At 45.3% G+C, this 27,890-nt stretch overlaps 2 protein-coding genes across 3 annotated transcripts in view; one reads left to right on the forward strand and one right to left on the reverse strand.

Moving 5' to 3' along the window:
• UNC5B (unc-5 netrin receptor B) overlaps positions 1 to 5,996 on the reverse strand; it is a 67,043-nt gene extending 61,047 nt beyond the window's left edge. For both annotated transcript variants that reach the window (XM_049789100.1, XM_049789099.1), the window contains exon 1: positions 5,705 to 5,996. In XM_049789100.1, coding sequence (XP_049645057.1) covers positions 5,705 to 5,786 — 82 coding nt within the window. In that variant the 5' untranslated portion in view covers positions 5,787 to 5,996. The remainder of the gene's footprint in view (positions 1 to 5,704) is intronic.
• Positions 1 to 27,890, forward strand: part of SPOCK2 (SPARC (osteonectin), cwcv and kazal like domains proteoglycan 2) — an 836,669-nt gene that overhangs the window by 650,438 nt on the left and 158,341 nt on the right. The window lies entirely within an intron of this gene.

Here is a 27,890-nt window from a genome sequence, read left to right on the forward strand (position 1 = left end):
CCAGGAAGTCTTCCCTGACCTCCAGGCACACTCATCAGTGGGTGCAGCCATGCAGGGCAGCACTAGCCATGCATGGAGCAAGAGGATGGTGACTGGGTGGAAGTTCAGAATACACAGAGAGCACAATAAAGAAACAGAAGGTGTGAATGGAGGTGAAGGATGCTCAGAGAAGGTAAAACATTTGCTCTAGGAAACACCATAGCCAGGAAGTGAAGATGAGTTGTTCTACAGTACTATCTACCAAGATGGATCCTCCAGTGTCCTGGTGTGGCTCCTCTGTGGAGGGGTCCTCTATGTGGACCTACTATCCACTTCCACTGCACCCCCAGGAACATAGACATGATTCATACGTAACACAGGCAGCAAGAGGCATCAGGGGCTCATTGACTCAACAGTCATTTTATCCACTTCATTTTGGGGAGGCACACCTGGCGATGCCCAGGGGTTACTCCTGGCTCTACGCTCAGATTATTCCTGGTAGGCTAGAGGGACTCTATGGGATGCTGGGGATCCAACCCGGGTTGGCCGCATGTAAGGCAAATGCTCTCTCCTCCGTGCTATGGTTCTGACCCCAACTTTGTCCCCTCTACCCACACCCAGGACCTGCAGGACCTGCTCACATCCAGGAGGGAAAGCTTGCATGTACCAGAGTGGGGGCTGCCCTAGGCCCCCAAGCAAAGGGACAATAATTGGCCCTGAATTTAGGGAACCAAAGGGAGCATGGGGATTAAATTGGGGTCACATAAAAGGCAAACACATTCCCAATAATATCTTCAGTCAGGTTCCACAGCCAGCACACTACAGCAATACCCAACACATACAGAGCACGGGGCTCATGCCAGTGGGGGGTCTAAGACACTACAACCATACCCCTGTACCCACACAGATATCCCATGCACCCAGACACAGTCCTGGTCATCTCCTCATATCATCCCACAGACAAATAGTCCAACTTCCACCCCACAGCCTCCTCTCTCTGCACAGAGAACCCACTGTATGTATCCCCAGCCCTGATGGACAACCTGACCCACTCACCCTCCCACCTCTACCCACACACTCACCCCAATACAGTACACTCACAACCTCTGCCTTCCTTTGCAATAAACCTCTGGGGGAGAGGGGTTGGGAGGTGAGAGGGGCTGTGCTGGGAGGTGAGAAGGGAGAGGCAGGGCCTTCACAGGCTCACAGAATTGTGCTGGGGAGTATGGGAGGTACAGGGGAGTGAGCTAAGCCCCAGGTAAAGAATCAGTGCAACACCTGCTAATCAGGCCTCATTGTCCAGGAGAGAATGAGGTACAAAGGGAGGGCCATAGCTCTAGGCTCTGCACCTCAGAAAGTGCTTCCCTCAGTCTCCTGAGCCCCCAACCCAACCCAGAAAGAAAGGGGGAAAGGGATGTCCTAGTTAGTTCTTCAATTCAGGTGTGGAGGCCAGCTTCTAGAGGCCAGGACATCACCCAAAAGCCCACAGTAAGAGTTCACCAAAAATGCGGGTGAAAGGCCCTTGGCATCTCCCCACCTGCCTCACCAAGGTAGAAAGCAGGCTTGGGGGGGGGCCCAGCCTGACTTAAGGGCCAAATGTGAAGGGTGGGGGAGCCCAAGCTCTACCCCTCCCCATGGACCTCCCTGTATTAATTTGAATGCTGTATTCTGATTTTTTTGAGAGAGAAGAGAGAAAAAGAGAGAGGAGAGACAAAGAAAAGAGAGAGATAAAGAGAAGAAAAAAGAGAGAGAAGGAGAATGAGAAGAGAGGAGAGAGGCCAGAACATACTTGTTTGGTTTCATTCCATCTTCACAGATTTAATGACTCTACTCTTGAAAGCTGTTGAAGCTGGTCAGGACAAAGCAGCTCAGCGCCAGGCCCACCCCCTAACACTCCCATTTCCTGGGGAACCCCAGCCCAGCCTATCACCCTTTCCTGCAGGGGTTAGTGAGTAGAGTCTGAGGTGTATCCTTCCCACCCAGACAGCAGCTCTGAGGGCAAAGATGAGGGGTTGGCAGCCTCAGGGGAACCATTCTGAACCCCACCCCTTGCTTTGAGTCTGTCTCAGTCTCCAAGGAACAGGGCACCCAATTTAGGAGCTTAAAAAGTGAATGGGCAGGAGTTGGGCCCCCAAACTTGAGAATTCAGCAAAAAAGTCTATATGCCCCTCAGCCCACAACTATACAAATGGGCACTGAGCTTATGGCCCACAGGACCTGACTTGGCCCAGGGAAGGCCTCACATAAATGCAGATGCTGAAGCCTGAGCCGGGATCCAGGCCTGATCTCCAGGCCACACCTTTGCTCTCTGGCCCTGCCAGAACCATCACTCCTGGGTCCACACACCCGCAGCCTCCAACAAGTACCAAGTGAGACCAGATGCCGAGGCCAAACCAGTCTGCTCTTCAAAGGTCAGGTGGGGGTCTCAGGCGTCTCAATTTTGTGATCATGATCGCAGCCCAGGCTGTTCTGGCAGCCCCCCACCAAGTCTAAATGGCAAGCAGGAGTCCTTCAGAGCTGGATGGAGTCTGCAGGCCTGAGTTGCAACCCCAGTTCTAGACCTGAGTCCCAGAATAACCGGCGGCAAGCCAGGGCCTGTCCCAAAGCGTCAAACAGTTAAATAAGTGGGTTGGAAAAATAAAAGGGAATGGTTCTGTCCTCCTGAATTCCCAGTGTGGGGAGAAGAGAAGAGGAGGGAGAGAGATTACAGAGAAATTCCTCCCCTGCAGTGGTACTTTGGCTTTAATGAGAAAGCTTATTAAGACAATCTTGATTTTTCCATTTGTTTAAGTGAGATGGGTATTTGCTACAGTGTAGAGGGAGAGAAAGTGTGAACTATACCACACACACACACACACACATACACACACACACACACACACACACACACACACACACACACACACACACACACACACACTCCAGAGACACAGGAAAAAAAACACACCGCTTTAATTGCACCTTATAAAGAAGTGTTATCCGGACACCTTGATTCCATCTCAAATATCTCAGCCAGACAGAGGGCCCAGCAAGGCCCATTTAAAGCCCCAGGAATGGCTTTAAGGGTGGGGCAGGAGGGGAACTCTGGGCCTTGATGCAAAGTGGCCTCTTTCTTTCTTGGCAAGTCACAAGCTGAGTTTTCTCAAGGAATCAGAGCAGAATCTGGGTCTCATTTCTATACCCTCAAACTTCATGGTGCTCCTAGATGCTGCAAAAGGAGCCTTTGTTTACTGGAGAAGGGAGCAGAGAAGAAAGAAGATATATTAGCCCCCCTCCTGAGGAATTAAGAGACTTTCCACACTCCCCCTTCAAAAGACCATCGCTGTGAAGAGAACCTGTTTTTATTTTGAATTTATATGTTGGGGTGGTTCACACCGAATGATGCTCAGGGGTTACTCCTGGCTCTGCACTCAGGAGTCACTCCTGGTGTTGCTTAGGGGGCCATATAGGACGCCAGAATCAAACCTGAGATGGCTGTGGGCAAGGCAAGAGCCCTACCCATGTGTTATCTCTCCACTACCCAAAGAGAACCTGTTTGCTTTGTTCTGTTGTTCACGGCCAACAAGCCGAGGTGTCCAGCCCAGCCCCAAACCAATCTACTCCCTTGAACTGAGGTCAAACCAAAGCCAGATTGAATGGGCGGCGAGCTGACCCTTCTAGTCTCATTTTTCCCCATCAGAGAAATGGTTTCAGAGAATCAGTGGTCGGGGAGCAAGAATCAAAGAACATTCTGGAAGGTGCTCTGTGCCTATGACTGACGACAAAATAGCTGTGTGGGAGGATAGGGCAAGGCTGCCCTCCCAAAGGCTGGTTTCCAGGGGCCACACATTGCTGCGCAAAGGGAAGGAGGCAAGCAGACCCCCACTCTGGCCCCTCTCCAGGCTGGTGGGCAGGCAGCCCCTGTGGCGCTAAGTAATGAGAACAATTCCAACACGGGCGCTGCTCACTAGTGAGAAATCAAAGCTGGGAATTAGAGGACATTTCTGGCTGGGTACCATTCGTGCCCAAATCCATCAAAGCCCTGAGCCTGGGTTTGTCTTTTTTTTTCTCTGGGGGCTGGAGGCTTTGTTAGATCAGGGAAGGCAGGTCCACCCCCTAAGGTCCTGCTGCACCCCCCAGAAGCTACTCTGAAGCTCAAAGGAGGCTAAGCAAACCTATATTGTCTTTCTCCTGCTGGCTATCCAGGGGGAGGGCACCCCCAGTCACACCAGTATTGAACCCCATCCTTGCCTTGCTCCTACAAAAAACAGCTTCTCAAGATCCACCCACGGGGCCATTTATAGAGATGTTACCCTACCCTTCAATCACCAGTTCCCCCCCAGACCCCCTCAAAAAACAAACAAAAACAAAAAGCCCCACCCTCAAAGCAGAAACCAACACCCAAGCCCAGCACCTCCCACTCCAAAAGCGGCTCTGTAAAACAAGGTTGGTCATTTACCAGCCAGGCCCTCTCCCATCATTACCTCCCAACTTCAAAACGCGCTTTAAATGCCAGAGTCTGCCCAAATCGTAATTAACTCGGATCAAATGATTGAGTGTCGTAACTCTGTAAAGGGCTGGAAAAATAAAATGTGGGAGATGTTTTTCCCAGCGCAGGGAGTGTGAGGGGGACCGTGGGAATCATTCCTTTCAAGAGGTTATTTGGGGGTGGGAGTGCGAATGTCAAATGCGCAGCAGAAGGGAGTGGGGAGGTCTGTGACACCCCTCCCTAGTTGGAGACCCTTCCCATCGCCCCCCCTAAACACACACACACACACATACACACAACACACACACACATATACTCCGCTGAGTGGGGAGTCAGGATCACCAGCAGCAGCGCACCCCTCCACCAGCGTGGATTGGGACACCCACAGCCCTGAGAGCACGGCTTCCCGGGGAGAGAAATCGCAGTCAGTCTCGCACCGAGACAGATACTAGTCCGTGGCGGATTTACCGGGAGGGATCGCTTGCTGGATCCCTGCGAAGCAAGCGCAGAGAGGTGAGGAGAGCACCCCCTCATCCGCGCCCTGACCCACTTAAAAAAAGAAAACTCGATCACTAATCTACAACCTCCATCCCTCCAACACCCGTTCCGTTCCACGACACGCACAGAATAGGAGGGGATTAAAAAAAAGACCCTTCCAGACCTTTGGGTGCTCGTGGATGTCGGGGGAAAGCGATCTGAAGCATGCATTCAGCCTCCTTCCACTACCAGTCCTTCAAAAAAGCCAGAGCCCAAAGCCCAAACCCGTAGCGGGCTGGTTGGAACCGGGCCGCGCGCTCCTGGTCCCCGAGGTGTCTCGCGCGCGCCTTCCCTTCTTCCATCCGCGGACTGGGTCTGGGTCGGCGCAGCGCGCACCGCGCACCGGAGCCGGGCAGAGAAGTTGCAGGCGAACCGCAGAGAGCGCAGATCTGGTGCAGGTTTGGTTCGGAGAGCTTGGGGGTAAAATCCCCCAGCAGGCGATGCCTCCGAGAGGCGCAAGACCCCAAATTTGCACGGCCGTCCCACGGAAAAGAAGCCAAGCTTCCAGAAGGCACCCTCGGAACCCCCTTTTCCTTACCCTCTCCAACCCATCCAGGTTCATGCGTCATGGAACGGCGAAGAAGGGTCCCCGCTAACTTGGGACTCTCCCACCCACCGCGGTGCGCCTCGGGCTCCCCATCGCCGCAACTTGGGGGGGTTCTGCTGAGAAGGCCCCCCCCCTTTCGCCGCCATCCCCAGCCCGGTCGCTCTCCGGCTTACCTGCGTAGCTCGGCGTCGGGTCCCAGCAGAGCAGCAGCGCCAGCAGCAGCAGCGCACCCCGCGCCCCGCTCCGGGCCCACATGCTCCCGCGGCCCGGCTCGGGCGCCTCTCCCCCGGGGCTCTCTCCCAGGCCCCAGCCTCGTCGCCACCGTCTCCGTCTCCGCCGCCGCCGCCTCCTCGCCGTCCTCCCCGGCGATCGGCCGTGCCAGCCCGTGCCCTCCGTGGGGGCAGCGGCAGCCACGCTGGGCGCACACACAGGACGCGCGCAGCGCTCCGAGCGCGAGCGGTGCCTGCCCGGCGTCCGTCCCCGGGCCTCGCGAGCGGCGGGTCCGAGCAGAATGCGCTCAGAGCGGCCGGCCGGCACCGCGCCCCCCACCCGAGCGAGCCTGCTTGCCTCCCCGCAGCCTCGCCGCTGCCCGCCCGCGCCAGCCACAATGCCCAGCGCCGCGCTCGCCGCCCGAGTCCCGACCCAGCCGGGGTCGTGGCCTAGAAGCGGGGCGTGGCCTAGTGACAGGAGGCGGAGCCTGCGGGGCCCTGCTCTAAGGAGGACCCCGACGGCCGCCTTTGGGTGCTGCCTTTGGTGGCGATGGGGATCCCCCCCACCTCCAGGGAGGGTCCTCGCGCAGACGAGCGTCCCGGCGGCACCTTGGAAAACCCGGCTGCTGAATTGGAAGCTAGAAGCGGGATTTGTTTTAGTTTGGATTCCCAAAGCCCAGGAGGAATGAATGAATGATCGTCCTTTGCAATCTCTTGGGCTCCATTCGGTTCTTTCTTTTTTTTTGGTTTTTGATTTTGGGTCACACCCGGCAACGCTCAGGGGTGACTCCTGGCTCTAAGCTCAGATATCGCTCCTGGCAGGCTCAGGGGACGAAATGGGATGAAGGGATTCGAACTACCGTCCTTCTGCATGCAAGGCAAACGCCTTACCTCCATGCTATCTCTCCGGCCCCTGGTCCGTTCTTTTTCTCAGGCTACCTCCACCCCCACCCCAGGTTCAGCCTGTTTGGCTTGTGGGAAGCCACGCCCCAGAAGTCTCCCGGAGCTCTGGGCCTTAGGCACTGATGGGCACCTACCTCCAGGTTGACAGGTTGGCCCTGCCTTCGAGCTGTTTTCTCCTCTAAAAGTCAGCCAGTCACAGCCCCCCAAAAACCCACAGCTGTTAAAAAAAAACAGACACTTGCCCCCACCACCTCCAGGGACCATGGGGGAGAAGGGAGAGGAAGGGGGAGTCATTTATGGCTCCACCCCTCACCTACTCTGTGGCCTTGAGCTTTCTGATGTTTTATCATCATCATCATCATCATCATCATCATCATCTGTACAGGGAAGAGTCGCGATAACTTATTGGGGGGCCTACAATCATAGGGACATGGATTAAAATTGCATGGAAACCACAGAGCGAATATCAGTCATGTCGCTTTCCCCCAGATCTCTCCTTCTACCCCTCTAATTCCTAGAAGGAAATCTGACCCCCAAGAGGCTGAATGAAGCACCAAGGTGGGATTGAGAGCCACTGTCTTGGAATCGAAATCCAACCCTGAGACCAAATCACTTGTATCCTCAGTATAAACAAAGGTGCAGAGGCAACAAGATGGGAAGTCCTATTCCTAAGAATACAGTTTTGAGGGAGGGAAGGCATGGAGGGGACCTGGGAATGGAGGAACTGGAGAAGCAGCACTGTGGGGCCCGATGAGGCTGGGAGAGGCAGCTGATAGGAAAGTCCCTCATGCCCCGCTCATCTGAAGGCCAGGAGTAGGTGGGTTTGTAGCTGCCTAGTCTGGCTTTGGCTCCCCAGAATCCTTAGAGAAGGGCCCAGAGCTGGGATTAGAACCACTTCCTAAATGCAGATGCTTCGAGAAGGGATGAAGGAAGGAGGGTAAGGCTGGGAAAGAACCAAGAGTTGTATGTGTCACATTAGATAAAACCATAGGAGGGTTCTGCGGAAGGGCAGAGAAATAGGAAAGGGTAGCTTTCCCCTCCCCCGAGACCCCACCAGTCCTTCACTCTCCCTGGAGAGGACCATGTGGCTGGTCCCTGCCTGGCCCTTTCTAGCGACCCCAGGATCAGATAACCACAGGCTTATAGGTGGGGATCCTTGTGCTGATGGACAGAGGGTCCCTGTATGACTGACTTATTTTCAGTTTGGCCCAGGGATCCCTGGCCAGGGCAGTTAGCTGGAGCATCAGTAGTTGGCCCCAGGCTGCCAGCTGCAACTGCCTGAGCACCACACACCCTCATCACTCCTACCTGCCCAGGGCCCACACACGCACCTGGCTGCCCTGCCAGCTTACACAGCCCAAACACAAACACTAAGTGGGCAGGTGACATTGAACACAAACAGTTTGGCTGGGGCCCCACTGAGAGCAGTTCAGGCTGGGCTCTGGGCCTGATTTTCTGCAACTCCCCACTTCCAGGCAGGGAAAATTGAAATCTTGCTGCTGGACCCCTACAACCTCAGGTTTCAAGAACCCAAGGCCAGCTTAGAACTAGGAGGTCAGGCTGGCTTGCTAGAGGAAAGAGATCTTTTCCCCCTACTCCCAGGAAGTTTTTTGTTTTTTTTTTTTACCTCAACATCCCCTTTTCCTCTAGAACATGTACATAGAGTTCTGAGACCTGTCTTCCCTCTGGGGTTCCAGGATGCTCTAGAGACTTTCCACTTTGGTCCCCCTTCTCTCCTCCCAGCCTTACACAGTATTCTCAGTGTTAGGGGGACACCTTATTTAGTCCCAAAACATAGGCTACTCTCTGGATCCCCAAGGCTTGGCTGTGGTGTCTCCTGAGCCAAGGAAAGGACTTTGGGCTCTTAATTTTGGTGTTTGAGATCACCATACTCAGCAGCACTCAGGGGCTACCCCTGGCTCTGCACTCAGAAATCATTCCTGGAAGGCTTGGGGGGCCATAGGGGATGCTAGGAATCAAATGTGCAAGGCAAACACACCATCGCTCCAGCCCTGATATATGTTGTTTGTGGTATCACATCCAGTGGCACTCGGGTCTCTTTTGGTTTCACACTCAGGAATCAGGCCTGGCAGGCTGGGAGGGACTTTATGGGATACAAGAAATCAAACCGATTTTGGTCACATGCAAGACATATGCTCTACTGGCTGTGCTATAGCTCCAGCCCCTGGTTTTTTATTTTTGACTTGTTTTAGGTTTTTTTTTTTTTTTTTTTTTGTAGTGAGGATCTCAAGCAGTGCTCACAGGCCTACCAGCACTTCTTAGTCAAGAGCACCAGAATTGAATGTAAGGGTTTGAAGACACAGCATTGCCTGGGGCACCTGGTTGTTCTGTGATTGGGATGCAGGCCTCCAGCACTGCACCTGGAGGTGCTGCAGAGACAATGTGGTACCAGATGCTAGGCAATGTGCCTTAACCCTGTGCTTTCTTTCTGGCATCTGAGTGGCTGAGTGAACAGGACTGAAACTTTGGCCTGCTGTGGAGCCTTCAAAAGTATCAGTGCCCGGGCCCGGGGAGATAGCACAGCGGCGTTTGCCTTGCAAGCAGCCGATCCAGGACCAAAGGTGGTTGGTTCGAATCCTGGTGTCCCATATGGTCCCCCGTGCCTGCCAGGAGCTATTTCTGAGCAGACAGCCAGGAGTAACCCCTGAGCAATGCCGGGTGTGGCCCCAAAACAAAAACAAAAACAAAAACAAAACAAAACAAAAAAAGTATCAGTGCCCGTGATTGTAAAATGAAGGACAGGAGTATCTAAGACTATAAAGGACACACACAACTCTACCACTAGGTGGCGCGCTACAACCCACGCCTTTACCGCGATGAGCCGGGGACTCAGAAAGACAGGTTTCTAGGTGTGTGTGTGTGTGTGTGTGTGTGTGTGTGTGTGTGTGTGTGTGTGTGTGTGTGTGTGTGTGTGGTTTGTGTGTGTACACACTGGTTGTCGGTGGAGAGGAAAACTCTATTGTGTGTGTGTGTGTGTGTGTGTGTGTGTGTGTATGTGTGTGTACACACTCTGGTTTTCGGTGGAGAAGAAACTTATGTATGAAACAGATACATTGAATAGCTAATGCTGTGTACACAGGTTCTTTAATATTATACACTGCAGCCTTGGAGGTCGGTACTGTTATCACATCCCTTTACCAGACGAAGAAACTGAGAACACAGAGAAGTCACTTGCCCAATGGCAGCAGAGATTCAAGTCGAGATACAATGAACTTCAAACTTCCTCTTCAAAAATAAGGGATCTGGGCCAGGAAGGTGGCGCTAGAGGTAAGGTGTCTGCTTGCAAGCGCTAGCCAAGGAAGGACCGCGGTTCGATCCCCTGGTGTCCCATATGGTCCCCCCTAAGCCAAGGGGCGATTTCTGAGCGCATAGCCAGAAGTAACCCCTGAGCAATCAAACGGGTGTGGCCCAAAACCCAAAAAAAACAAAACAAAACAAAACAAACAAACAAACAAAAAACAAAAATAAGGGATCTGGGAGGGTCTAGTAGAGGGTCTGGAACCAAACATAGTACAGAGGGAAGGGAGTTTGCCTTGCACACAGCTGGCCCACGTTCGATCCCTGACAACCCATATGGGTTCCCTGAGCCTCATCAGTAGTGATCCCTGAGCACAGTCAGGTGTGGGCCCCCCTTTTAAAAGGGGGGTGCTGGAGAGGTAGTACAGGTACATGCCTTCCTTGCATCATGCTGGAGGCTTGGTTTATACCCCATGTAGGGCCCAGCAGCACCATGTCTTTTGACTCTGACCCTAATCACAGGCCAGTGTGCTGAGAATTGCTGAGTGGTCCGCAAGCCCTGGAGCATCACTTGGGAAGCCCTAAATGATGAAATAAAGTCACATGAAGTTAGCTTTTAAAAGTGTACAATTTCAGGGGTTGGGGAGACAATTCAAGGGGCTGAGGTATTTGCTTTGCATGTCACAGCATCACATGGTTTCCTAGACACTGTCAGGAGTAACTTAACATGAAAAGAAAAGAAAAAGTAAAATGTCATAGTTCTAGTCCATTCACAATACTGGGCAACCATCACCATGATCCAATTAAGTCTTTTATCTAATAGAAAGCAAGCAGATTTGGCAGTGCTGCAGGGTTCCAGCCTTTTGATTATTTCCCTGGTCATATATTTTTTGGCAGTGGCGGGGGTGGGGTGGGGGTGTTGGGTCATACCATCTCTTTACCTTCATGTATATTTATAACTATATGTATATATATATATATATATATATATATATATATATATATATAATTTTTTGTTTTTGGCTTTTGGCCACATTCAGTTTTGCTCAGAGTTTATTCCTAACACAGGAACTGAACTGAACTCAGGGTTTACTCCTGATGGTATTTGGAGACTGCATAGGGTGCTGTGGATTAGCAATTTGCCAGGAAGTGCTCTACCCCCCCGTTCTGTCTTTCTGACCCCTGGCTCATTTTTCTCTTTTTTCTTTCTTTCTTTCTTTCTTTCTTTCTTTCTTTCTTTCTTTCTTTCTTTTTTCTTCTTTCTTTCTTCTTCTTTCTTTCTTTTTTCTTTCTTTCTTTCTTTCTTTCTTCTTTCTTTCTTTCTTTCTTTCTTTCTTTTCTTTCTTTCTTTCTTCCTTCTTCCTTCCTTTTCCTTCCTTCTCCTTCCTTCCTTCCTTCCTTCCTTCCTTCCTTCCTTCCTTCTTCCTTTTTTGGTTTTTGGGCCACACCCGGCGGTGCTCAGGGGTTACTCCTGGCTGTCTGCTCAGAAATAGCTCCTGGCAGGCAAGGGGGACTATATGGGACACCGGGATTCGAACCAACCACCTTTGGTCCTGGGTCGGCTGCTTGCAAGGCAAACGCCGCTGTGCTATCTCTCCGGGCCCTCTTTCTTTCTTTCTTTCTTTCTTTCTTTCTTTCTTTCTTTCTTTCTTTCTTTCTTTCTTTCTTTCTTCTTTCTTTCTTTCTTTCTTTCTTTCTTTCTTTCTTTCTTTCTTTTTTCTTTCTTTCTTTCTTTCTTTCTTTTTTCTTTCTTTCTTTTTCTTTCTTTCTTTCTTTCTTTCTTTCTTTCTTTCTTTCCTTTCTTTCTTTCTTTCTTTCTTTCTTTCTTTCTTTCTTTCTTTCTTTCTTTCTTTCTTTCTTTCTTTCTTTCTTTCTTTCTTTCTTTCTTTCTTTCTTTCTTTCTTTCTTTCTTTCTTTCTTTCTTTCTTTTTCTTTCTCTCTCTCTCCCTCCCGCCCGCCCGTCCTCCATCGTTCGTTCGTTCGTTCGTTCGTTCGTTCGTTCGTTCGTTCCTTCCTTCCTTCCTTCCTTCCTTCCTTCCTTCCTTCCTTCCTTCCTTCCTTCCTTCCTTCCTTCCTTCCTTCCTTCCTTCCTCTAGTCCCAAAGTATTTGAAGTTTTTGTTTCACTTTCCAGTGGCTCCCAACACAGTTTACAGCCCCCCTAAAAAAACCTTCCTGACATTAAGCAATTGCTCTCCATCCTCTTATTTTCCAAATCCTGCAACCCCTAAATCACTTTGTGTCTCGATGGACCTGCTATCCAGGAATTTCATATGTAAAGAATGTGGCTTGTATTGTTGACAAGCTGCATGTTTAAAGTTTGTTTTGTTTTTTGAGGGCCCACACCCAACGGCACTAAAGGGTTACTCCTGGCTCTATGCTCAGAAATCATCCCTGGCAATCACGGGGACCATATGGGTTGCTGGGGATCAAATCAGGGTCCATCCGGAGTTGGCTGCATGAAAGGAAAATGCCCTACCGCTGTGCTATTGCTCCACCCCGCTTAACAATTTTTTTCAATTTAAAGAACCATGATTTACAATGTTATTGATAATGGAGTTTTAGGCATAGTATATTTCCACACCAGCTCACAACAATGGTGTGCTCCCAGACTCTATCATCTCCACATTACAGTTTAGATGTCATGTTTTTCTTGTTGTTGAGTCTGTGTTTTGGATGTCTCACTGTCCCACTCTCCCACAGCCCCAGGATAACCGAAGCCCAGACCCGTGTTCCCCACTACTTCCCTTTCTCATCTTCTTTCTGTCTAGATTTCTTTTCTTCTTCGTCTTTCTCCTCACTAAGTTCTGAGGTTAGAAGTGATCTAGGCCCCCCTCTTCACTATCCCCAGTTTCTCATCATGTTACTTTAGAGACCACAGAGAAGTAAGATTGTCCTGTGTTCATTTTCCTTCTGGATATTTTACTTATCATGATCTCTTCCAGTTCCAACCAGGTTTCAAGATGCAGTTTGTAACCGCTACTAAATCCTGTGATAGCCCTCCTCTTCTGGACCCCCACATGCTCCCAGGACAACCTTCCCAGTGTTGAGTTTCAAATCTTGGGTAAGGCAAAGCAGGATTTAATTGGTCTGTCTTGGACAATTCACCCATATCTTCTGATGCTTCATTCGTTCGTTTGTTCGTTCGTTTGTTCGTTCGTTCGTTCGTTCGTTCGTTCGTTCGTTCGTTCGTTCGTTCGTTCCTTCCTTCCTTCCTTCCTTCCTTCCTTCCTTCCTTCCTTCCTATAGAACATTGGGTCATTCCCAGTGATGCTGAGGGAATTGAACCTGTGACCTGAAAACAAACAAACAACCCCCCCCCAAAAAAAAACACCCTTCCCCCAACAACAATAAAACCCAAAAGCATGGGTCAGGGCCCAGTAAATCTCTAGGTGTCACTCTGTGATTTCTATTACTCAACTCAAAGGGTCTCCGAGGAAGGTGTTAAGCATTCAAATGGAAAGCTCTGGAAAGTGCTGGAAAAGGAGAAACAGCTGGCAAGGCCTATCTCTGACCTTTCTACCTTCGCTTTTATGATCATCCACGCCCACTAGTCCCTTCCAGTGTGGCCTTCCTAGGATTATCAGTGACTGGGTTTATCAGTGAAGGAAGATGGTGAGAAGGAGTTGGTGTGCTCTAACAGGGAATCGATTAAAAGAGTGGAATAGACTTTTGGAACATTTAATTCATGGTTTTGAACATTCCCCTTCCATGGCTTTCAAGTAAACATCAAATTCTTTTATCTAATAAAAACACCAGGTTCTTCACCTATGTCTTAAAACTCCAACAATTCAGGCTGTAGATGCAATGAATGTCTCTTGCCATGTCAAATATGTCTAGTTTCAGAGCTGTCCATGTGCTGCTGGTGTGACGTTCAGGGAATAAAGAACTGCTAATCAGATTAAACACAATATTTGTACTATCCAGAGAGTATAAGATCATGTAAATAATTCACTCACTGAGATGAATATTTTAAATCAACTTTATTTATCGAACACTGTCGAGATAATTACAATTCTGGAAAGCTTTCATTCGACCCCAAATCTAATCACTTCAGTATGACAGCTCCTTAAACAATGAGAGAGAGAGAGGAGAGAGAGAGAGAGAGAGAGAGAGAGAGAGAGAGGAGAGAGAGAGAGGAGAGAGAGAGAGAGAGAGAGAGAGAGAGCTTATTCAGGATCCATTTGGATGATGAAAAAAGATTCAAGTTTCTTGCCATGGTTCTGGAGTTTTCAGTGGCAGGTTTTTGCAGATAAAACACCAGAGATTATTAATTTGTTAATTTTTGGTTAAACCCAAGCACTTCTGCAGCAGAAACCAGTCTGGATGTGGTTTTGGCTTGCTCCCTGCAAGATCAGGAAGCAAAGAAGTTTTCCCCCTCTGGACTTTCCCTGACGTACTCAGGGCAGAAGGAAGAGGATAGATGGAAAGATCATGGAAAATGTCCTTTTTTTTGTTTTGTTTTTTGTTTTTGTTTTTGGGCCACACCCGGTGGTGCTCAGGGGTTACTCCTGGCTGTCTGCTCAGAAATAGCTCCTGGCAGGCACGGGGGACCATATGGGACACCGAGATTCGAACCAACAGAAAATGTCCTTTTTCCCCCAATAGTCATGAGCCATAGGGGGTGGGGGGTGGTGTATGGAAAATAGCCCCTTTTCCTCTCTCTCATGACACCTAGCAGTTGGCTATCTGGTAGTGCATATTTTCCGTGTCTCCTCATTCTATTCTTTTGCTGAAAATTGATTTCACCTCAACTGGGAAGATTTGACCCTTTTCTTTGGTTTCCTCCAGATGCACTATTTCGGGGCCCCAAGAGTCAGTCAGTTCAGCTGCCTAAGCACATGCTTTTGCATATGGGAGACTGGGTTCAGATTCCTGAACCCTACCCTATGAGAACAATCCCAGAGCACAGAGTTGGGGCTGACCCTCAAGCAATTGCCAGATGTGGCCCCAACCCCCGTTCCAGTTTTAGAACTATGATTGCTGATGACTTTATCTTTTTGGGGGGTGGGGAAGTGTTTAGCCACACCTGGTGGCACTTATGGGTTACTCCTGACTCTATGGTCAGAAATTACTCTTGGCAGGCTAGGGACCATATGGGATGCCAGGGACTGGAGTAGGTAAACACCCTACCAGCTTCTACTACTCCAGCCCCTCACAGATGTCACCTTAAGTACACAGAGGAGACCAGCTTCCTTTTAACAAGGACTAATCATTGTAGCTTTTCTTTTCCAATGGTTTGGTGAGTTGTATGGAGAGAGATTTTTTTTTTTTTGGTTTTTGGGCCACACCCGTTTGACGCTCAGGGGTTACTCCTGGCTATGTGCTCAGAAATCGCCCCTGGCTTGGGGGGACCATATGGGATGCCGGGGGATCGAACCGCGGTCCTTCCTTGGCTAGCGCTTGCAAGGCAGACACCTTACCTCCAGCGCCACCTACCCGGCCTGTGGAGAGAGATTTTTAAACATTTTCCTTGTAACAAATATCTAAAGGTGAAATTGCTGGGTTATCAGAATTATAAATTATAAGATTTATAAATTTAAGATTTTAGTTTTGGACCACATTTCATGGTGCTAAAGGGCTACTTCTGGCTCAGTGCTTAAAGGTCACTTTTAGTGCTGTTCAGGAAACCATGCAGTGTCCAGGGTCAAGCCCAGGATTCTCTCTTGAAACACAATTCATGCCAGTACTTTGAGTCATCTGTCTCTCAAAAGAAAAATCTAGGGCCCGGAGAGATAGCACAGCGGCGTTTGCCTTGCAAGCAGCTGATCCAGGACCAAAGGTGGTTGGTTCGAATCCCGGTGTCCCATATGCCCCTGCCTGCCAGGAGCTATTTCTGAGCAGACAGCCAGGAGTAACCCCTGAGCACCGCCGGGTGTGGCCTAAAAACCAAAAAAAAAAAAAATCTAGTTTTTAAAGGTATTTAATTGAATCACCATGAGATACACAGTTAGAGTTGTTCATGATTGAGTCTCAGTTATACAGTGTACAACACCCTTCACCAATATTCCCAGTTGCCCTCCCCCACACCTGCCTCTATAGCATTCTTTTTCTTTCCTCCTCTTCTTCCTCCTCTTCCTCCTCCTCCTCTTCCTCCTCTTCCTCCTCCTCCTCTTCCTCCTTCTCCTTCTTCCTTCTTCTTCTTCTTCTTCTTCTTCTTCTTCTTCTTCTTCTTCTTCTTCTTCTTCTTCTTCTTCTTCTTCTTCTCCTCCTCCTCCTCCTCCTCCTCCTCTTTCTCCTCTCCTCCTCCTCCTCCTCCTCCTCCTCCTCTTTCTCCTCCTCCTCCCCCCTAAGTTTTGCAATATTTTACCGAAGGGTTATCTTGCATATAACTTTACTTCCTTTCAGTTCCTACTTCTTGCCTAGACTGATCATTCCCAATATCAGAAAAATCTATTTCTTCTTAAAGTATAGAATGAAACAGAGATTCATGACCCACTGTCCCGTACTATTGGTCAATACTCCAGCTACATGTTTTTGAGATTTGTCTTTCCTCATTGAATTGTTTTGCCTCCCATCCCTTATTATAGTCAAGGAATTTATAAGCGTATTTCCAATTGTGTATTTTCTGTCTGGTCCTTTTTTTTTTTTAATTTGTCTGTCTTTGCACAAATGTCACACCATCTTTTATTACAGTCGTTTTGTGGTTAATCTGGAAGACTTTTAGTCCCTTTTCAGTTTGCTTTTGTTTTAATTGGTCAAACCCGGCTATACTCAGGGTTTATTTTTGGCTTTGTGTTTAGGGATCACTCCTGATGATGCTCAAGGGACCATATGGGATGCTGGAGATTGAGTCTGAGTTAGCCATGTGCAAAGCAAGTTGCCCTAACTGCTGTACTATTGCTCCAGCCTCTTTTTTAGTTTTTAAAGTATTATTTGACTCTTCTAAGTAGTTAGTATATGGTGTATCTTTAGAATCAAAATGCTAACTTGCATACACACAACTTAGCATTTTGATAAACAACGGTATTAAATATTTAGATCCATTTGAGTAGAATGTAAATCTTAGTTCTGAAATTTTTAAATCTATAAACAGGTTCATTTCCTTAGTTTCTCTCAGCTTCAGAGTTACCTTTTAATTCTTAGTATAGAGACTTTGTAATTTTGATTAAATGTATGCTTATATAGTATGTTTCTTTAAACATCCCATTAAAATGTTTTGTGTCATTTTCTAGTTGTTTAAAGTTACAACTTTATATCTGGTGACTTACTAAATTCATAGGATAGTATCATTGTTTTATTCTTAGTATTATTTTTTCTTTTCTGGATCCTCCTGGCATCTGGACACAGACAAACACTATCTTTAAATGCACATAACCACCTTTGTTCATTCCATTACCAATCATTATGAATTGTATTGCTTTCTCTTGTCCCATTATATTGGCTAGTGCAACAATATAATATTGAACAGAAAAGGTCCTAGAGCAAACATAATTCACCTGTCCCGGATCTTAGAGTGAAGTATCTTATTTCTCTGGTAAGTAGGATGTTGTCTGTTGAACTTGGTCACCATCTGTGTCACTGAGGAAACTGCCTTTTATTTTGTACCACTTTGTTGAGGCTCTTTAAAAAATAAGATACCATGAATGGGCTTTGGATTTTCTCAATTGCTTTTTTCTTCATCTATTGAGACAGCGATAATTCTTTTCTTTTTCTCCTGTTAATGCGGTGAATTATACTAATATATTTTCAGGTGTGAAACTAGTCTTTGATTCTCAGACTAAAGCATATTTTGTCATGTTTTATTCTTTTCAGATATGTTTTGAATTCAGTTTGCTGACATTTTGTTCAAAATGCTTCACATCGATGCTTATAAGGGATGCTATAGAATAGTCTGTAACCTTATTTTCTGTAAACTTTTTCTATAGTATGTGGCTATCGTGAAGCCACATACATATTTGGGCTGTCAATGGCCCAAATTTGGAATTTTTCTGTTCAGTTTATATTGTCACATTTTTTTTTTTTGGTTTTTGGGTCACACCCGGCAGTGCTCAGGGGTTATTCCTGGCTCCAGGCTCAGAAATTGCTCCTGGCAGGCACGGGGGACCATATGGGACGCCGGGATTCGAACCGATGACCTCCTGCATGAAAGGCAAACGCCTTACTGCCATGCTATCTCTCCAGCCCCTATATTGTCACATTTATTTGGACAATCACATGCATGTACAATATAAACATATTTTAAAAGGTAAATATTTTATGTATTGTATGTTTTTAATACATGGAGAACTAATAATAAATAAAACTTCCAATTTTGCTTTCTAGATTGGCCATTTGAGTTTCTCTTGTTATCTCTCTCTTTTCCCCCTTTTCAATTTAGTAAAAGGGATATAAATTTTTATCAAGCCTTTAAATAACCAAATTTATTCTTGATGACATTTTTGTGACTTTTTTATTTTCTACATTATTTTTTCTACTCTTTATTTTATATCCTTTCAACTTACTATTAAGTTAACATAGTTTTCTTTTTCTTACTTTTTAATATGCACCTTAGATTATTTATTACTTTCTCTAAATACTTAGAGCTACAATTTCTTTCAAGTATCACTTCAGTTTTATTTTATAAATTTTGCTGTTTTAGTTTTATAAATATTTCACTTAGTTTGTTTAGGTAACCATAAAGAGTGGGGAAATAGGAAATAATGGAATATAAAAACAGAAGGAACAAATCTGATAACGAATGACATTCTAAAACCATAACACAAGTAACACAATGTCTGACTCCAGCCAAAAAATATTGATAATTCCTTTAAATTGGGACTAGAGAGATAGTACAACAGGTAGGGTACTTATCTTGCATGTATTCATATGAGTTCTGATCCTCCCACCATATATTATCTCCTGAATCATGCCAGGAAGTGATTTTTGAACATAGAAACATGAGTAAGCCCTGAGTATAATAATGGAATGTGGTTGCAAACCAAAATAAATAAAAGATAAACAAGCAGATAAAATAAAAATAAATGTAGGGGTGGTACCACTTATCAGACAAAAGGTTAATATACAAGCTATATAAAGAATTATTGAAACAAATACAAAATTATTGAAACAAATACAAAACAACAACCTAATCAAAAAGTTTGGGGAAGAGATGAATGGAAACTTTCCTCCCCCCAGGAAGACAAACAGACATACAAAAGGCATTTGAAATAATGTTCCATTATTCTATTGAAAATGCCAATCAAAACATTGAAATACCATCTCACACTAGTGGGCCTGGCACATACCACAAGGAAGAAAACAATCCATTTTCGAATAGATGTGGGGATAAAGAAAGCCTCACTCAAAACTGGTGGGAATGTCTATTGGTTCAGCCTTTTGGGAAAGCAATATAGACACTCCTCAAAAGAAACAAACAAACAAACAAAAAAACAGAAATCAAGCTCCCATATGAACCAGCAATTCCACTTCTTGGAATCTACCCCAAGAAGAAAAAAAAAATCAACTTAGGACATTTGTATCCTTATCACTGCACCTCTGTTCTCAATGGTCCAAATATGGAAGTAACCCAAGTATTCAAGAACAGATAAGTGAAAAAAGAAATTAGGACCATCTCCATAATGGAATACTATACGTCTGTAAGAAAGGATGAAGTTGGGCCCGGAGAGATAGCACAGTGGCGTTTGCCTTGCAAGCAGCCAATCCAGGACCAAAGGTGGTTGGTTCGAATCCCGGTGTCCCATATGGTCCCCTGTGCCTGCCAGGAGCTATTTCTGAGCAGACAGCCAGGAGTAACCCCTGAGCACCGCTGGGTGTGACCCAAAAACCAAAAAAAAAAAAAAAAAAGAAAGGATGAAGTTGTGGGGCCGGAGAGATAGCATGGAGGTAAGATGTTTGTCTTGCATGAAAAAGGACGGTGGTTCAAATAACAGCATCCTATATGGTTCCCCGAGCCTGCCAGGAGCAATTTCTGAGTGTAGAACCAGGAGTAACCCCTGAGCACTGCCAGATGTGACCCAAAAAGCAAAGAAAAAAATAAGAAAAAAAGAAAAGAAAAAAAAAGGATGAAGTCGTGCAGTTATCTGTTACACAGATGGATCTGGAGATGATCATGTTGAGAATAGACACAGAAAGAGAAACAGATGCAAAATGGTCCTCTCTCATGTGTGGGAGATCAAGCAACACAGTAAGGAAATAGCAAATACTTCAGGGCAACAGAATATAAATTCTGATCTTCAGAGGAAGCTACAAAGGGAAGTTAAGGGAGGATTAAGGTGGTGGTGGGGATACATTGGGAAGTTGTAGACAGAAGTGGGCACTCTGGGGAAGGTGTGGAGAGAAACTGTGAAACCTCTCATTAACAATATCAACTGCAGCACCTAAAATAAAACTCAATAAGTGCAGGAGCTGGGAAGATAGTTCAGTGCTCAGTATCACATGCTTTCCATGAACTAGGAACAGAGTTCAAACCCTGGCACCATGTGATCCCCACAGCAGTACCTAGTGCAGCACTTGAGGTCATTGAGCAATTCTGGTGTGACCCTGGTGGTTCCTGGCATCTGCTATCTTCAAGAGACAGGTCTTAACTGTGAAAATCCCATCTGGACTGGTCAACAATTGGCCTGTGAAATGTCCCCTGGGTCCTTGAAATCCTGCCTAGGAAACCTTCCAAGAGCAAATAATGTAAATAAATAATCAATTAGAAGACAGGTTGGCAAGATGGATAAAAATAACATTACCACCTTCAAGAAACTTCACGCACAGATCAGTTGAAAGTAGGGAGAGAAACTATGGATGGTGTGAACATGACTTTTGAAAAACAAATAGGAGTAGCAATATTTAATAGCAAATCATTTTTATTAAATTATTCATTAAGGGTGCTTGGGGTCATGTTTAGACATAAAAATTCTCAGTGTGTATATTTCAAGGAATATAAAATCTATGAAGCAAAAGTGATTCAGATTTAAAAGAGGATATAGCAATATGCAAATCTGAGATTATAGTTGGGCATTTAATTTAATAGATTTATTTAGGTTTGGGGGTCATACCTGGAGATGCTCAGGGTTGACTCATGGCTCTGCACTCAGGGCTGATTCCTAATGGTGCTCAGAGGATCATATGGGATGTCAGATACTGAATTTGGGTTGGCTGCTTCCAAGGCAAGCTCACTACCCACTGGACTATCTCTCCAGCCCCTAGTTGGCATTTGAACATCCTGTCCCAGCAACTATTCAAAATACTAAAGCAGAAAATAGAAAAGAATAAAGAGGAAAAGGAAAACAGCCTTAAATTATAATCTCTATTAGATGTTTGTAAAATACTGTCATTTCCATCTTGTAAAGTTCTCCTGGGAAATTCACAAACAAAGGGCATCTAGTGGGAACAAACAAATGGGAAAGAACTAGAAAAACAAAGAAACTCAGCTTTGACCACAATGAACCAAACAGGAAATCAGTAACAGGAAAAGAGGACAATCTCCCAAGGACTTGGACATTAAATAATTAAGTGGCCCAAAGGTCAATCAGAAAGTTTCTAAAGGAACTTAAAAAATACTTAGAATTGAATTAAAGAAACATGTGAAAATTTCAAAGATGCAGTTAAAGCAGATCAAAGAGGGAAACCATAGCATTGATATGTTTCATTTTATTGAATGAAACTACTAAATTAGTGCTGGAGACATAGCACAGTGGCTAAAGTAGCTTGTACATGGCCGACCCAATTCAACACTACCAGGAGTGATCCTTAAGCACTGCCAGATGCATCCCTGATGTACTTTTAATTTTCTTTTATTTTTTTCTTTCCTTTTTTTTTTTTTTTTTTTTTTTTTTTTGGTTTTTGAGCCACATCCGATGATGCTCAGGGATTACTCCTGGCCCTGCACTCAGAAATCGTTCCTGGCTAGGGGGACCATATGGGATGTGGGGATTGAACCAGGTCTGTCTTGGATCTGCCATGTCCAAGGCAAACACCCTACAGTTGTGCCATTGCTCTAGCCCCTAATTTTCATTTTAAGAAAAATGAAAAAGTAAAATATTAATTTAAGAAAACATTAAAAATCTGTAACATTTATGATAAGCATGTCAAAACATGTATTAATTCATTTCTATTTCCATTTAATTAAAAGCCATGTATTTAATTTAACTGGCTTTTAGTTTTGAGGCTAACACCTGACAATGCTCAGGGCTTACTCCTGCTCAGGGGACCATGTATAGTGTTCAGTCCCTCTTCCTGGAAGTGCTCAGGGGACCATATGCAATGCCAAGGAGATAAAGGGGAGGTGTCCCTATCTGAAAATCAGACACGGTACGTAAATTTGTTTGTGCCTGTTAAAAGGGCTGGCTAGTGTGGTGGGTGGGAAAATGGAGACAATGGTGAAGGGAAAGTTACACTGGTGGTGTGAGAATATTGAATGCCCGAAACAACCGTTTCATGAACAAATGGGTGTTTATTGTGATGTTATCTCTTCTTCCAGAACCTACTAACCACCACTCCTCCCTACCCCCTTATCCTGCATGCAAACACTCTCCTTCCTGTGACTATATGTTGGTTTGCCCTTAGAATTTTACAAACCTGGTACTATACAATATGGCCTGAGTCCTTTCCCTGAGTATACTTATTCTGATGTCCAATCATGTTGTTGAGAGCACCAGTAGTTTATTTTTGACATTACAGAAGAATCATGTATTACATAGTGACTACATAATTTCTTTTGTTGTTTGTGTTGGTAGTGCAGTGTTGGGCCACACTTGTGGCCACACAAGTAGGGCCACACTCTGTGCTCAGGAATCACTCTTGGGATGTTCAGGATTCGGGGGATTGAAACTGAATCTGCCACATGCAAGGCAAATGCCTTACCTGCTGTGTTGTCACTCTGGCCCCAGATATGTCATAATTTCTTGATTCAATCACTTGCTGGATATTTGTGGTGTTTTTAGTTTGGGGGCCAATAAAAGGTCTTGAGCACGGTTTCTAATTCTTTTATGGATATATAGGCAGCCATTTTCTTGGATAAGAATACCTGTTGTGAAGAGCAAGGTACACTGGAATGGCCCCCGAGGGAGGGGCCCGCACCTTGGAAAGCGTAGCGGTTCTGGCGGCATCCAGTGAGCTCTCACTGGCCCTTGAAAGTCCGGGGAGAGGGTGTAAATCTCGTGCTGGGCCATACCCATATCCGCAGCAGGTCTCCAAGGTGAACAGCCTCTGGCATGTTGGAACAATGAAAAAAAAAAAAAAAAGAATGGGATACCTGGATGATAAAATACAAATATTTAGGAGTCACTTTCCCAGCAGTGCTCAGGGGATGATTCAGTGTGGAGTTTAATTTAGCATGGAGTGGGCCAAGTTGGGTCACACTCTGAAGTGCTCAGAGGTCACCTCTGGCTTCATGCTCAGGGCTTGGTCCTAGTAGTCTTTGGGGGGAGGTGGGTAACCACATGGTCCCAGGAGAGAACTCAAGCCTCCTACAATGCAAAGTTGATGCTCCCAGCCTGCTGAGCTATCTCCCTGGCCCATTGAAAATTATAAGACACGATAAACTTTTGTTTGACATTGCCATTGTAGTTTACAAGTTCTATTTTCTTACCTTCTTGTCAATAATTAATACAGTCTGTCTTTTGGGGGAGGGAGGTGATAGTTTTGAGGCCACTCCTGGCAGAATTTGGACCTTACTCCTGACTCTTTGCTCAGGGATTACTCCTGACAGGACTTGGGAGACCATATGGGGTGCTGAGGATCAAACTAAAGTCAGCTATGTTCAAGACAAGTGTCGTAACCCCTGTACCATCTCTCATCTATCTGACCTCTTGGTTGGTCTTAAATTTAGTCATTCTGGGGCCGGGAAGGTGGCGCTAGAGATAAGGTGTCTGCCTTGTAAGTGCTAGCCAAGGAACGGACCGCGGTTCGATCCCCCGGCGTCCCATATGGTCCCCCCAAGCCAGGGGCAATTTCTGAGCACTTAGCCAGGAGTAACCCCTGAGCATCAAACGGGTGTGGCCCAAAAACCAAAAAAAAAAAAAAATTTAGTCATTCTGGCAGTAAATTATCTTTTTCTTGGGGTGTAGGGACTATATCAGGCAGTTCTCAGGGTTATTAGGGGGTATTCCTGGCTCTGCACTCAGAAATTACTCCTGGCAGGCTTGGGGACCATATGAGATGCCAGAAATCAAACCCGGGTCAGCTGCATGCAAAGCAAATGCCCTACCACTGTACCCACTGTACTCTGACCCTGCTGGCAGTAAATTGCCATTGTAGCTTTACTTTGTATTTTTAAAAACTGGCCAATAATGTTAAACAGGGTTTTGGGGGGATACTTATTCGCCTTTTGCATGATTTCTTTCAGAAAGAGTATACTTTAACTTTTTTCCATTTTCAGTTGGTAATTTCTTTTTGTTGTGGGATTATATCTAGTTTTATATATTCTAGTTGTGTCCTTTTTTTTTTTTTTAAATCAAATTCATACCTTGGAAAGATTTTTCTCTGAGTCTGTGCTGGCTTTCCCAATCTCTTAGTAGTGTTTTCAAGAACATCCTTTTTTGATTATTTAAAAAAATTTTTTGAGCCACACCTGGCATTGCTCATGGGCTATTTCTGGCTTCATCCTTTTTGGGAGTCACTTCCGGTGATGCTTAGGGAACAATGCAGAGCCGGGGATTGAACCTGGACCTCCTGTAGAAAGCATGTGGAGAGCTTAAAGCTATTTCTCCAATCCCCATTGAAATGATTTGTATTTTTCTGAAGCTTTTCTTTATTTTCTTCAGAAAGTTTCATAGCTGTAGGTTTTGCATTTAGGTCTATAATATATTTTGAATTACCTTTGTACATGGCACAAAGATAGATCCTATATATACGCATATATATATTTTCACATCCATATCTATTTTTTTCTAGGACAACATGCTGAAAAGACTAATTTATACCCCCTCTGAATTGTCTTTGCACCACAGTAGAAAATCAGTTATCAATCTCTGTGTGATTTTATTCTGCTTCATTACATTGTCTATCTTTATATCAGTACCACACTGCTTTGATGGCCTTATCTTTATTATAAATTTGGAATTCAGGTATTGTTTGCCCCTATCTTTTTGAGTAATGTTGACTATTTTAAGTCATTTGCATTTCCATATATATATATTAGAATTAGCTTGTGAGTTTCAACTAAAAAAACCTGCTGGGATTTTGATTAGTACAGTATTGAATTTACATACCAATTTTGGGTGAAGTGATGTCTTAACAATATTATATCTTTTTAATTTTGATGGTCCATATTTTATAATTTTTCAAGTTGACATATATTAATTTTTATCAGAACAATCCCTAGGCCCTCCAAAATTTTATTATTTTTACTATTTATTTAGTTTGCAAAATAAGATTTTTATAAAATTTTTATTGAGACCGATGTGAATTACAAGTCTTTCACAGTTATATTTAAGGTACATAGTGACAGTGAATTAGGGCAATTCCCGCCACCAGTGTTGACCTCCCTTCACACCTGTTCCCAGCATGCATCCCATATCTCCACCCTAAAACCCCTGGACTGCTAGTGTAACAGGTCCCTTTTGTGTATAGCTTGTTGTAGTTTGGGTCTTTTAATTCTATTGTTGTTGACTTTGGGTTGAATATTTAGGTTCTGATCATTTTTTATTTCCACTCAATGTTCTTGGGACTGCTTGCCCCTGCCTAGTACCTACCATCCATTTTATTTTCTTAATTTATGAGGCAAAACAAGATGATTCATGTTCTAAGTTTCTTTTTGGAAAACAAACAAACAAACAAACAGGGAGAAACCCTTGTCAAGAAGCTATGAATATAAATGTAAAAGAAAAAAGAAAGAAAAAAAAACAAAATGAAACAGAAAAAAGGAAGGGGGACTGGTGTGGCCAGGTTTTTTTTTGTTTGTTTGTTTGTTTTGCATAGGTACAGTAACTATTGGGGAAATTAGAAACGAAATTTCCTTGGCCTAAGAGATAAAGGGTTTCTCTACCCTTGAAGCATACTGTCATGGGATAAACTACAGGCTCTGGCCATATTCACTGTCGAGACCCGAGGTCTATTTATCGTGCCAGGGAATATTCTGCTCAGTTGTGGTTGTCAAAGTCAGTCTTCTGTAATTAAATATCTTGGTTTTTGAACAGGTCCTAGGACGAACTCTAGGATAGAGTCTTTCTTTATGGTTCCAGAAGTTCTGCTTAGTCACAGTTGTTGCAGTCAGTCTTCTAGATTTAGTGATCTTGGTTTTTGCATAGATAAAAGGATGGAGTGTCTTCTGATGTCATCTCACGATAGGTGATGAGGTAGGGCAACCTGCCTTTAGATCAAGTAGTTGCTGTTTCCTCATCGTCAGGATATTGCATGAACATATCCTTGCACAAGTTAGTGCCAGAGTTGTATTAGAGACTCCCCTCGGAGGGAGTTTGATCCCTGGTGCTGTTGCAGGGAACTGTGTCAGCTTTAAGGTTGGGTTCTGGGGTTCGGGGTTGGACTGTTGCTGTCTGTCTAGAATTCAAACCCTCCGTTCTGACCCCGAACACTAGAGAGACGGGTTTTAACAAGAAGGCGCTCTGCAAAATAATCAAACACATACTTAAAGAAAGAAAAGACTAACAATTCCCACATCCAGGGCCGGAGAAATAGCATGGAGGTAGGGCATTTGCCTTTCATGCAGAAGGACAGTGGTTCGAATCCCAGCATCCCATATGGTTCCCCGAGCCTGCCAGGAGCGATTTCTGAGTGTAGAGCCAGGAGTAATCCCTGAGCGCTGTTGGGTGTGACCCGAAAAACAAAACAAAACAAAAATTCCCATGTTACCCTAACTCCAGTCTGCAGACTACCCTGCTAGGAGCCGCACAATGAAGCCCAGAAATGAAAGATCTGCCTCCTCTTCCGTCCTTCCCTTTTATCTATGGAAAAAAGTCATAACTAGAAGGTGGGATTATCCTGTTTCACTACCAATGAAAAACCATGTGGGAGTTGATTGACATAGAGACAGACAAATCCCGTAATCCCATAGTCTGGATCACGTGAGGTCTAAATTGAGTTCCCATGACAAATGTTCAGGGTGGAAGGTGTCCTGTATTATAAACCTTATGGGTTCCTATCCCTAGTAGATAAGAGCTTGTTTCTATACATAAGATTTCCCCATTTTAGTGTGCCTATGCTAAAAGGGACGATGCCATTTATATTATTTATATTGTTGGTGCATTAGGGGGTAAAAATGTCAGGCTATACAATCTTTGTGTCCTAGTTTTGACCTGAGCTTTTATCCCAAGCAAAACTTTCCTTCTAGAATTCATACTAAGCAGAATCAGAACAAGCAAAGAAAAAAATATATATATAAATGAATAAAATTTTAAAAAAGGGATGGAGGAAGCTACCTTTACATTTGGAAATAGACACACTAAGAGGTATAACTATTAAGGAATTAAACATACATAAAAAATATAGATATTCCTTGGGGCCTGGAAGGTGGCGCTAGAGGTAAGGTGTCTGCCTTGCAAGCGCTAGCCAAGGAAGGACTGCGGTTCGATCCCCCGGCATCCCATATGGTCCCCCCCCCCCCAAGCCAGGGCCGATTTCTGAGCGCATAGCCAGGAGTAACCCCTGAGCGTCAAATGGGTGTGGCCCAACCCCCCAAATATAGATATAGATATAAATATAGATATCCCCATTAAGTCTTTTCAGATAGTCTTGGGGAGGATGAGATCCAGGGCACATTTTTGTCCCACACTGTGATCTTATTGAGTCTAAGAAATGGTTTGCAGGGCCCAGAGAGATAGCACAGCAGCGTTTGCCTTGCAAGCAGCCGATCCAGGACCAAAGGTGGTTGGTTCGAATCCCCGTGTCCCATATGGTCCCCTGTGCCTGCCAGGAGCTATTTCTGAGCAGACAGCCAGGAGTGACCCCTGAGCAATGCCGGGTGTGGCCCCAAAACCGGAAAAAAAAAAAAAAGAAAGAAATGATTTGCAGCAGTAATGGATTGGTTAGTGTAGTTTCCTTGAGCTGGGGGTTCTTCTGGAGCTGAATCCTTTAGCATGTACCAGTCCATGTTGTGTGTGT

Source organism: Suncus etruscus, chromosome 15 (assembly GCF_024139225.1).
Source record: "Suncus etruscus isolate mSunEtr1 chromosome 15, mSunEtr1.pri.cur, whole genome shotgun sequence".
Taxonomy (NCBI): domain Eukaryota; kingdom Metazoa; phylum Chordata; class Mammalia; order Eulipotyphla; family Soricidae; genus Suncus; species Suncus etruscus.